This window comes from Dromiciops gliroides, chromosome 1, assembly GCF_019393635.1.
Source record: "Dromiciops gliroides isolate mDroGli1 chromosome 1, mDroGli1.pri, whole genome shotgun sequence".
NCBI lineage: Eukaryota > Metazoa > Chordata > Mammalia > Microbiotheria > Microbiotheriidae > Dromiciops > Dromiciops gliroides.
The window spans coordinates 759,474,524-759,486,836 of record NC_057861.1 but is presented as its reverse complement, the minus strand read 5'-3'; the positions used below and the strand labels follow the sequence as shown (position 1 = coordinate 759,486,836).

General features: G+C 45.8%; 1 protein-coding gene across 1 annotated transcript in view; it reads right to left on the bottom strand.

Annotated features, from left to right (window-relative positions):
* Positions 1–12,313, bottom strand: part of AOAH (acyloxyacyl hydrolase) — a 113,242-nt gene that overhangs the window by 18,306 nt on the left and 82,623 nt on the right. Inside the window, exons 14-16 of the mRNA XM_043964531.1 lie at positions 9,553–9,635; positions 6,039–6,075; positions 2,087–2,161 (exon numbers count right to left, since the gene is read on the bottom strand). Of these exons, the coding sequence (XP_043820466.1) occupies positions 2,087–2,161; positions 6,039–6,075; positions 9,553–9,635 (195 nt within the window). The remainder of the gene's footprint in view (positions 1–2,086; positions 2,162–6,038; positions 6,076–9,552; positions 9,636–12,313) is intronic.

The following is a 12,313-nucleotide window of genomic DNA, read 5'->3' as shown; positions in this document are numbered from 1 at the left end:
ACTCCTCAGAAAATACTGGATCTAATCACACACAGTCTCAAGGCCAGGGGACCATAGTATTGAGCATAGCTGACACTGACATGATACATCAAGATCTGTCACCCACTTGGGGCATATTGGCCTCCCCACCATCTATGCTCCAGGGCCTGGCTTTGGAAGGGGGTGGGAGGGGCTGAGCTTCTGGAGGCAGAGCAGCCCAGTTTAGACAAGGGGGAGCAATGGAGTGAAGGAAGACATCTGCCCCATTGCCTCGGGATCCTGCCAGGCAGCTGCACCATCCCCAGTCACCATGCTCCTGGCCCTGGCGAGCTGTGCCCACCCCAGCAGAATGAGCCTGTTGGTGCCAAGCTGGCCCTGACAGACATACTTCTGCTGAAGCCCATTTCACCATCAGCAGCCAAACACAGTCACTGCCGGAAATCTCTGCCTGCCGACTGTCACCATTTCCCCTTGGCCTTCTCCCTTCCTCTTCAGAGGAAGTGGGCCCACACCTTTGGGACTGGCACCTTCCTCCCTTCTTGGCAGAGGGACTGTTGGTTTTGTCTTGGCATCCCCAGGCCTCTTGCTAAATGCTTGTTGGATTTGATGGGTCCTTCCCCCAACCCCCTCACTTGTCAGATTTAACAGAAAACAGAGGCCTTGGCAAGTAAAGAGACTTGCCCTAGGTCACTGCAGCTAGAAATGCCAGGCTGTGCTCAGAATACTTCTTCCTATTTTATACCCAAAGGTTTTCACTCAAATGGCAGAACATTTTTAGAAATAGCTATGGGGGAAAGTTTGTATAATTTTTCAATATAGAGAGTTCTAACCTCCTCTTTGTCTCCTGTCCCCTCAGGACCAGCATGGGGGAAGGGGCATTCTTCCACCATCCCCTGACACATGCTGGTGTTACACCTGTCATGCAGCCTGTGTGCAATGGTGCTACCCATTGACTCTCAAAGGTCAAGGGAATGCCCAGAGAGTTCTGAGAAGTGCAAGGACAGAGTCCCTCTGGCAGGGGTGCCCCAGCCCTGCCCAGGCACAGCAGAGGGAATCTGTGCCCAAATCTCTACTGGACGCGCCTTCCTTGTTTGGGTGCAGATGTTTGCACTGTGGCTTATGGGAATACTTTGCCCACTGCCCTGCTCCTGCACCTTGCTCCTGGGAGCCCCCTCAGCACATTGGCAGCCTTCTGTACCACCTGGGCTGGTCTTGTTTCTGAGGCCTATGAGGACCTGGGGAATCAGGAATGTCCAGTGGAGACCTGGTTCTTGGTGAGTAGATGTACCTGAGTCATTTTGTATTAGTGATGCAGTATGGCATGAGATATGAGGCAATGTAGGCAACGGGAAAAATGCTGGCGTTGGAGTCTGGGGAAGACTGCATTTGAATTCTCTCTGCCCTTGTAAAGTTGATTAGTCTTTTTTATTAGTCTTTCAGGGCCTCAGTTTCCTTGTCTGTAAAGTAGAGATAAGAACACTTGCTCTGCCTCCCTCACAGGGTTTTATTTATTGAGCAAATCAGATGAAAATGAACCCTTGGGCATGAAGCCCCTTGTAGATGTGATGTTGCTTGGGAAGCTTAGTTTTTGTTCATGCCAGGCTTGAATGGCAGATAAGAGGGTATCAGGGGAGGGGAGAGGGGCAGAGCTGAGCCTGTGCTTTTCCCCCAGAGGTTGCAGTGGAAATGATCTCCTACTGAGGATTCTTCCCGTAAGGGAGAGGGTATATGGGATCCTGGGGCATGCTTGAAAGGAAGTAGGAACAGAAAAGGGCCTTGGGAACCTCGACGTTAATTTCTAGCACAGTCTTGGCTGGAAAATTGGGGAGAAGGTGTTGGGCAAGGACAGCACTGTTGAGTTCTGTTTCTACCTTCTGGGCCTCTCAGCTTGGACCCTCATTAGCTGTGCGATCAAGGACATGGGCTGCATTCCCTCATCTGTAAATGACAGTGGTTGGATCCCATGATCCATCTGGAAGACTGCTTTGAGCTTAGACACTGAATGTTCTATTTCACTTGCACTGGGTACCAAGGTAGAAAGAAGGGAGGAGGGTCAAACACTGGAAAGACTAACCAGAATGACCACAAGCCTTTGTCAACTACTCACCCGTTACACACATCATTCCCAAGCATGGTGTAGATGACAAGGGCGGGCTGATCCAACAACTGGTTCCTGGACAAGCTGATAAACCAGAGAGAAAGGTAGAGTTAGGGAACTTCTTGACTCAGAACTCAGGCTGAGTGATCTCTGAGAATCTAGGGTTGCTAGAATCCTCCATCTAAGCAGGTTGTTCCTTACAATAATGCTTCCTGTCTTAATTTCTTTCCCTCAAGTTTTCCTCTTCCTATAGTGATAGATCACTTTCTCAGTTCTTTTATTTTCTTCTGTGATCTTAGTTCCACCACCCATTTCTCAGCAGGAGGAGTCCAAACCAATTAAATAGATTTGAAAATAATGGACCATGAGGGTGACTATATGGGCAGGTCTTGGAATGCCACGATTTCAGCAAGACATTTGACAAACATTTATCATGACATCCAAACTGACCTGATATTGATGTGCGCGATAAGATGATGCTATAGTAAATGACTTGGAAATGTCTGGATCCACAAAATACTTATTATCAGATTGATGTCAACCCAGAGGAAAGTCTGTAGAGAGTTGATGAAGGTATCTCTCTATGGCTTTCTGCTACTCACTATTTTCCTTAATTAAATGATTAGTCTTATCAAATATGAGGATAATACAAAGTTGGGAGAGAGCTAAAATACTGGACAACAGAACTGAGATCCAAAAAGTTCTTGGCAGACTACAAGTATAAGTTGAAACCAATATGATGAAATTTAATAGGGATAAACAATATATTTTGTTTTAGTGGACTGAAAAATGAAATGGATTATACTTAATGGACAAGAAAAGATTCTATTGATGTTGGAGTCATCTTTTAATCAGCTCTCTGTGTAGTCAGACTATTATCTTCTTCTTCCTTTTTCTTTTTTTTTTTTGGTGGGGCAATAAAGGTTAAGTGACTTGCCCAGGGTCACACAGCTAGTAAGTGTCAAGTGTCTGAGGCCACATTTGAACTCAGGTACTCCTGACTTTAGGGCTGGTGCTCTATCCACTGCACCACCTAGCTGCCCGAGACTATTATCTTCTTAAAGCAAAAGTCAGATTTAGTTTTTGAAAAAAGCTAGAAGAAGAATAGTGAGTGAGATATTACATAGAATTGAAACAACTTCAAGCAAGAAAATGATAATGGAAGGTGGGTGGTGGATGTTATGAGTGGTATTGACACATAAAGTAGAGAGTGGCAGTGGGAATTAAAACAGTTCATAGAAAGCTTTGGAAAGACATCTAATTAAACAAAGTCATCCCAAGGGCTAACATTTAAGGACAAAAAAATGAAGGAGAGCAAATAGAAAAAAAAATGGAAAAGATCTGCAAAGAAGAGGAGATAATACCAAAAATATGGCGGGGGGATCTCAATGTTACATGACAACTACAGACTTACACGCCTACTTTCCCATTTCTACAAAATCTCTGAGAATTATCTACACATCACCAATGGTCTGCTAGACAAGGGTTTCAGTAGGGAACAGGCAAGCCTTCATGAACGAGCCATACACTACCAGAGGACCACACCCTGACCGTCTTAAAATTGGCTGGAAGGTGTAGACAACGGGAGATCCCATTAAGCTTCCTCTTTGTGTAATATAACAAAGCCTTTGATGGAGTACAATGGCAGAGAATCCCCTTCAAGCCGCCTCCAACAAGCTACCTCCTGTTTGTGCATCACAATAATTTTGGGTTCCTTGAACATTTGAGAGCTGAATAGACACTGTTCGACAGCCCTGTGATGGTACACTTGGGTGAGGCATGATCATCGGAGGAATATGTCCCATGATGGAGGAGACCCAGGACAGAGTATAAGATGAAGGAGATTCTGTGTGCAGGGTGTGGTCCTGCATAGGCTCCCATTGGCAGATGACAGTGTGATGATTGCGTCAAGCCCCCAAACATCAGTGAGCCTCCTGGAAGAGACTCAGAAGCACTGGAAGGGGTTTGGCCTGACTATTCACACAGAAAGGACCCAGGGAGTGAGGAATGCCAGATTACAAGAGGCAGTTGGATGGGCAGTGTGTATGCTTGGGACAGCCAGTACAAATGGACAAGATAAAACAGGAGGAGGAAAGTGGGTGCTATTGCTTTTTGGGAAATGACAGAGATTTTTTTAGGAGTCCAAGCAAAGATGCTCTATTTAGTCCCAATATTTACAAGTTTTGTTGTTGTATGACTGTGAGACACAGAACAGAACAGTCTCTGGAGGATGGGAAAAGGAGATCGGCTGGAGGGCAGTGGAGAGGCCCCAGAGGGTGGGCCGGAGGGTGACCAGGCTGCCATGTAGAATCAATGGAGAACCCCAAAGAAGAACAGGCTTAAATTAAGGAATTGGATGACAGGAAAGAAGGGATGGGAGAACCCATGGACAACAAGCGAGGCCACAGGGACCCTCATGATATCAAGAGAAACTGAGGAAGGGATCCAGCCTGTAGGGTACATTCTCTGTGGTGCTCATGGGAGCACACAGACAAGAGGTGGGCAGGAGGCAGTGGGGATCAGAACCTTTCCAGGGAACATCCAGACGGAGATTCCAGGTCCATTGGAGGAAATAAAAACTTCCACTTTAAGTTAAACAAGTACAAGATGGGGGAGATTTAGCAAAAAAAAGATCTGGGGAGTCCTGGTGGACCTCAGGTTCAGTATGAGTCAGTTGTGTAACATGGAGCCAAAAGGTCCCCACCGAATTCTTGGTTCTTGGTCTGCATTAGAAGAAGCTCAATGTGATAAGAAATGATGAGCAGGATGACTTCAGAAAGGCCTGGAAAGACTGACATGAAGTGGTGCAGAGTGAAGTGAGCAGAACCAGGAGAACACTGGACACAGTAACAGCAACAATGTATCAGCTGTGAGTGGCTTAGCTCTTCTCAGCAGTGCGATGATCCAAGACAACCCCAAAGGACTCATGATGAAGCATGCTCTCCACCTCCAGAGAAAGAACTGATATGGATGGAACACAGACCGAAACTTGCTATCTTTCACTTTTCTTCTTTTCCTTTTATTTGAGTCTTCCTGTACAATATGACTAATATGGAACTGTTTCACATAATTGCATATGTATAACCTATAGCTGACTGCTTACCATCTCAAGGGAGAGGGGATAGAATTTGGAACTCAAAACTTTAAATAAAAATGTGAAAAAATTGGAAAAAAGAACAGGTATAATGTCCACGCTGAAGACGGCAGTGGAACTTCCTCTGTCCTCCACCCTGGTCAGACCATGGCTGGAGCTTGGCAGCTAGCTCGGTGGATTATGTTTTAGGAGGCTATTGACAAGTTGGAACACAGCCAGAGGAAGGCGGCAGGACGGTGCGGGCCGGGACACCAGGCCATACAAGTGTTGGTGGAAGGAGCTAGCGTGGCTTAACCTGCTTAAGACTTAAGGGTCCAGCTGCTGGCTCTTTTCAAATGTTTGAAGGGCCATCACCTGGAAGAGGAATGAAGGCCTCAGAGGGCAGACCTAGAGATGAGGAAGGAAAACCTTCTTAACAATCCCCAGGGGGTGATTAGCTGCTTTAAGAGGGTGAGTTCCCTTGCAGTAGAAGTCATCATTTGTTATGGAGAATATCTGTTAAAGTGTGTGAAGGTCCAGATGACCTTTGAACTTCCTTCTAAGTCTGTTGTGTCAGGAACCTGGGTCAAATCTCATGATGGAAGAGGCTTCATTCGTGGCCTGAGTCCCAGGAAACCTCAGGCCAGCCTCTGCTGGCTGTTCTTTTCACACCTGCCAATCCCTTTGCATTCTGGTTTGGCTCCTTTCCTCATCATCTCTGCAAACTCCTCCCTGAGGTGTGTACACAGTGGTCACCAGCCTGGCCCTGGGACTGCCTGTAATATTGTCTCCTACACTAACTCTCTGCACTGGGCATCTTTTCATTTTGTGTTCAGACTTAGAAAATATATTTGAAAACCTTTGTTGCGTTGCCATCCAAGTACTTACCTTCCTATGAACCTCTTAAGGTTTTGGGAAGAAGCACCTAGATCAGGGAGAAAAGGAATAAGTGAAATCTGACAGCAGCAAATGAGGGGTGGATTGGAGAGTTTGAAATGAAAGAGTAATTAAAAAATAGCCCCGAACACACATGATCTCATGGAGTCTCACAATAACCTGGTGAGGCAAGTGCCATTATTACCCTCTGTTTATTGAAACTGAGCCTGAGGGCAGTTAAGTGACTTGCCCAGGGTCTCACTGGCAGGAAATGTCTGAGGAGGGATTCAAACTCAGGTTTCCCTGATGTCACCCTAGCCACATTAGGTACTGGTGTTTTCAAAGCTGTGGCTGATTTTGGAGAACAAACTAACTGGGGGGCTCTGCCTCTTTTTCTAAAGTTCTGAAGTGTCTGCTTGATGTCCCATTGTGGGCACTTCATTTTCTTTACCCCCACAGTGAGAGAGTCTCACCTGTCACAATCTGCATTTCCTGTGTTCACCTTGTCCTTCCTCTTCCATATTGTTCTCTTTCTCTAGCACTTCCCAGATTCAGTTCCTTTTCCCCATCTTTTTGCTGGGTTAACAGCTTCATCTGAGCTGTACTTCCCTTCTTACTTCCCTCCTCTACTGGAATGTCTTTCCTCCTCCTGATAGCTTTCATTTTCTTATGCATAAACTACCACCCAGCTGCACCCCACATGCCTACCCTGCCCTGCCCTGCCCCCACATAATCCAGCCATCAGCTGAAGCATCTCTCCTCAGCCTATTGAGAAAACCAGCAATGCCCTGGAGTGTTCCACCTCCTGTTTGCTTTTAGTTCAGTTTCATCCCATACTGGATGTTGCCCACTGGGTTACCTCTCCCTCCATGCTTGGTGTCACCTGCAGACCCAATGAGCATGTCCAGGTCACTGATAAAAATATTAGCTAGAACAAGGCCAAGGACAGATCCCCGTTTCTTAGCAACTGTTACACATAGAAGATATATTCTTGGGAAGGTGAAATTAAGACTATAACACTTATCTATGACTCTTTTAAAAATTATTACTAGAAAAACCATCCATGAGAAATAAAAATATTCAAATATGCCCCTTTCCAACCTTTACCAAAACATATACACACTCATACAACATAATACATTTTGTAATTTCTACTATTGAGACTGTAAGCTATTTTTAAAAACTCAACTTTTACATCTTCCCTCCTTTTTGAGACTGTGCTACTCCTCTGAGATTACTTCTGCTCCTTTTAACCTCTTCTACCTGCTTTGCCACATTTATTTTCTTCTTTTCTTTATCTGTGACAACCACAAGCAACTTATTCCTCTTTTCCCTATCCCCTATCCTTATCTCCAAAGTCTATCTGTATAACTTAGTTGTGAATCAAAACAATACTATTGCTTTGTCACCCTAGATGGCAACAATTTAATGACATCTGTCACTTCTTCTATACCTTGCAATTTTGAGGATCCTCTTTTTTCTTGAGCTATTCAAGTCAACATTAAAGCTGCCTTAATGTTAACACCCTACAAATGCTTGAAATCCCTGTGAAATCATAAATGTCCTTCATCTTCAAAGATAATTCTTAACCAGAAAACTGATTTGATAATGATGAAGTGCTGCATTTCTTAATTTTATGCATATCATATAACAGATCAATCATTTCTTGTTTATATAGAAATATTCTGTGCCATTTTAGCTACTTGTTTTTGATATTTGATGTTTTCCTGCTTGATTGCTTGTAATACCATCTGCTTATCATTGTACTGTTGAAGCTTCACCATGATATGTTTGAGTGAATTGAATTTGGGATTCACTTTTATTGACACAAAGTGAGTTCCATTTGCAATCTGTCCTTTTTCAGTGTTTCTGTGAAAGTTTCCAGTATGATTTCCCATAATGTAGCAGTCAGATCCTTGGTTCAGTTTTCAAGCAGTTGGATAATCTAACAATCTTTCCTTGCCCTGTTTTCCATAGTGGTTATTTGTATATGCAAAAATTCCAAGTATTTTTCAAGCTGTGTCATTTTCTTGACATATTTTTCTGCTCTCTCTGATGTTTCTGACATATCATTCTTCACTGAAATAATTCTGTTTTTCATTGAGTCTATTGTTTTTTTTTCCGAAATCATTCTCTTAGTAATAGCTGACATCTACATAGTAACAATTTACCAACCATTTTACATATATTATCTCATTTGATTGGAAAATTTAGCCACAAGTTTAGTTTAAAAAAATTTTTTTGGGGGCAGCTGGGTGGCGCAGTGGATGGAGCGCCAGCCCTGGATTCAGGAGTACTCGAGTTCAAATTCGGCCTCAGACACTTGACACTTACTGGCTGTGTGACCCTGGGCAGGTCACTTGACCCCAATTGCCTTACCGAAAAAAAAAAAAACCAAACAAACAAAAACAAAAAATTTTTTTCAGGGCAATGAGGGTTAAGTGACTTGCCCAGGGTCACACAGCCAGTAAGTGTCAAGTGTCTGAGGCCGAATTTGAACTCGGGAACTCCGGAATCCAAGGCCACTGCTTTATCCACTGCGCCACCTAGCTGCCCCCACAAGTTTAGCTTTTCTTTAAAAAAAGATGTGTACAGATGATATAACTAAGGGTGGGCAACAGAGAATTAACACACAAGCATGGGATTATATTAAAACAAGTGTCAGGACTGCTAGTTTGGATGAAGTTGAGACTGATGAAGAAAGCTAAGGATACCAAGCTTTTCTTGCTTTGCTTTAAAAAAAATGGGAAGAAAATAGGGGAACAATGAAGGGATGGGACCAATGCTTGGGAGTGGGTAGGAAAAGGACAACTGGAGATAGAGATCGGGAGGAGCCGCTGGGCTCATTTAACTTGTGTTCTCTGCCAGGGAGAATGACTCTTGGACTGCAAAGCACAGAACCAAAGTGGCCAGTTGGAAGCTGGTACCTAAGATAAGGGAGGTGCTGGGAAGAGGATACTTAGATCCCTGGATAAATGCAAGTCACCTGGTTGTTGTCAGAGAGGGAGGAGGGAGCTAGTTTATGAAGGGCTTGAATGCCCACAGAGCAGCAAAGCCTCGCCTTGCCTCGGGCAGAGCCAGTAAAGAGTACGGTAAAGTAAAGGGCTCCGGACGCTTCAGGGCTCAGGGTTCACTTCCCTTGATCCCTTTGCTGATCCTTTCACTCTGGCCCCGGGGAGCGGGCCTGGTAAAGAATGAAAGTACAGGATGTCAGCATGGCCCGGAGAAGGTTCCCCTTCACCGCTCAGCCCCGGTATCCTTCCCCGAGAAGTGAGGAGGCTGGACCAGGGGGCTCTGGTGAAGTGAGGAGGCTGGGACGGGGGGGGGGGGGGCGGCGTGGCTCTGGGTCTCAGCGGCTCCTGTCTTTGAACCGAAGGTGGTGCCAGAGGGGAGAAAGTCTCCTGATCCCACTCCCTGGCCCGTGCTCCCATACGCCATCATATGGACGATCACCGAGGAACAACGCGCACAGACAGCCCCAGTCTGCGCAAGGGTCCCTCGGAAGAGAGCTGGGGAGCGCACGTACCATTTCTGGAGATGCTCTGGTAGTCCCGGTGATTGCAGCGGTTCCTCTGACGTAGGCGGAGGTAAATAGAGCGTTCGCGAAATCTGAAAAGAGTTCACAGCTCTTAGACGGGCCAATAAAAAGACCCAAAGAGACATCTGGCTTTGTTGGATTCCCCCCAGCAGGAGATTGTTGGTAAGGGCTTAGTGAGCTCAGCAAACGAACTCAGGGCGGCTGCATTCTCCGCTGATCGGATCAGTCAGTGAATCAGCACTCCTGCTGAGGTACCTACTGTGTGCCTGGTTCTGTGCTGGTGCTGGGGATGTCAGAAGGTGCACTTGGACCCCAAACTACTAACTGAGTACCAGTTCTCGTCGTCTCGGCTCCTCTGTCACCTAGCAGCTCGTCTTCAGAATTGTCGAGTAGCCCTCTCTGTCTGCAGCCTTAGACGGGATGCTCCCGGGAGGACAGGTGTGAGGACCATCCCAGATGGGACAGGCCTTGATGGGGGCTTTCGGAAGTCTCAGGTCATCCTTTCCCCAGCCAGGATGAAGCTTTGGAGGAGAACATTAGCGGAGGGCAGTGCTCCTCAGAGGCAGGATTTGAACCCAAGTCTCTCTGGGTTTCAAGTCCAGGGCTCATTCACTACCTTGCTGCCACTGGAATTCCTAGATTTCAGGCCTAGATTTCAGGTTAGCGAACTCTACAAAGTGTCACTGCAACAACTCCTTCCTCGGCTTTTCATAATCCACAGCATTTGACAGCATTGGAGGTCAGCAAAGCCTTTCACATGTCTTATCTAACTGGCTCCTCACAAACAGCCCAGCGAAGTAAGTTCTAGTTTTATCTCTCATTACAGGTGAGGAAAACACCAGCTACCTGTGGTGAGCCCTGGGCTTAAGTGCTGGGGATATAAAGAAAGCCCAGAACAGTGCCTTCCCTCAAGGGGCTCATAATCTGAAGGGGTAGACAACACACAGATAATGATACACATCCAAGATATACTCAGATTAAATGGAAGGTAGACTCAAAGACAAGTAGCATATGCACATGTGCCCATGGGTGCATGTATGTGTGTACACGTACATGTATGTGTGTACATCTGTGTGCACATGTGTGTGTGCACACACCTGAGTGCATGTAGGTGGGCAGAGAGACCAGGAAAGATCCTCAGAAGAAGGTAAGATTTGAGCAGAGACCAAGCTAGATCCCAAATAGAGCCTAATTAAGGAGAATCAGCTTTGAAGCTATCCAGGAGCTCACAGGAGATGCATTCCCAGATAGGAGTAAGTCTTCACAAATACACAATGTTTGTACAACAAGCAAGATTAACCAGAGGTCCTAAGGCAACAATGGTGTGTGTGTGTGTGTGTGTGTGTGTGTGTGTGTATTGGGGGGGGGTTGGGAGATGAAACCCATAAAGGGAAGATGACTGTGGCTGGGTGCACCATATTCAAAAGAAACAGATAAAAGGGAATATGGTGCAGTATTGTATGTTGACGGCATAATAAAGGGGGGGGGGTGGAATCCAGGGAGGAATCCTGGTGGAGATCACTGGGGTGAAGATCGATACAAAACAAAAGTGCTTTTGCCATGAGAGTAGCTCACAACCCACCAGGGTGTGCCAGCCACCAGAGTGTGCCAGCCACCAGGGTTCGCCAGCCACCAGAGTGTACCAGCCACTAGGGTGGCACAGAGGCAGGCTGCAGTAGTGATGGTATACTCCAACCACCCAAGCGCCAGTTTTTCTGGCAGAAGCAGAGCTGCTTATAATTTATTGCTTTACCTTGATAGTAAAATGGAAGAACCAAAAAAAAAAAAAGCAAACTGCTTTTGTGAATCAAATTCTCATCAATAAGAAGGGATGACCCACTGGGAGTGGACAGCATCCCCGGAGAATGGAGAACTCTGGGAGGTGGGGGGAAGTGACTGTAAACTTGGTTGTGACAGAGGAGAGAAACGCTGGACCTCATCCCATGCCAGATTTGGGGAGAGCCAACTTCAAAGGAGAGAGAGAAAGTTTAGCCTGGACCCAGGGAGTAAAATTCTACAGGGTAAATCAAACTGAGGAGGGATGGGAAACTTCTCCAAACTCAAATTCTGAAGACACAAAGTGGAACAATTTCAAGGAAGAAAAACACCAGGTGTTATATGGAGAACTGGATGTGAATGCACAAACAACTCATCTGCCAATGAGATTTTTCAAAGGGAAGCACAAGGGGATGAGGTGCCGGTTGGATTTGCTTAACTTTGTTTTTTCCTCTTCTTTCTTTTGATCTTTGCTACCAGGAATGGAGGCTTATTAGGTAAGGGAGGGAGAGAGAGAGAGATCAGAGGGGAAAGCGATATAAAAAGATGTCAGTATGATAAGACAGAAGATGTAAGCAAGGGCAGGTGACAGAGAAATAATCCAAATATTGGAAGGATAGTGAGTGCAAGAGGTGATAAAGCCCAGGATGAGCTGAGGCTAGCAAGAAAGCAGGGGACTAAAGAAACGATTTAAACATACAAACGCACGAAATCCTTATTGGAGGAAGAGGAGGATTTGAGAAAGGTTGAGCATAATGCTCAGGGTGGATGGGAGAGTGACGACTGGCCACAATGGGAAGGCAGAGCCGCTCCAATACTATCATGCTTTGTTTCCTCCTTCAGGGAAGATGATGTTTGCACTGGAAAGGGCAGAGCAGAAATGGCAAATGGGAAGTCGGAGAGAATAAGCAAGTACTCAGCTCCCCACTTGGTTAGGAACCTGGGGAGGAGTCGGGTGGAATAACTGGTGGGT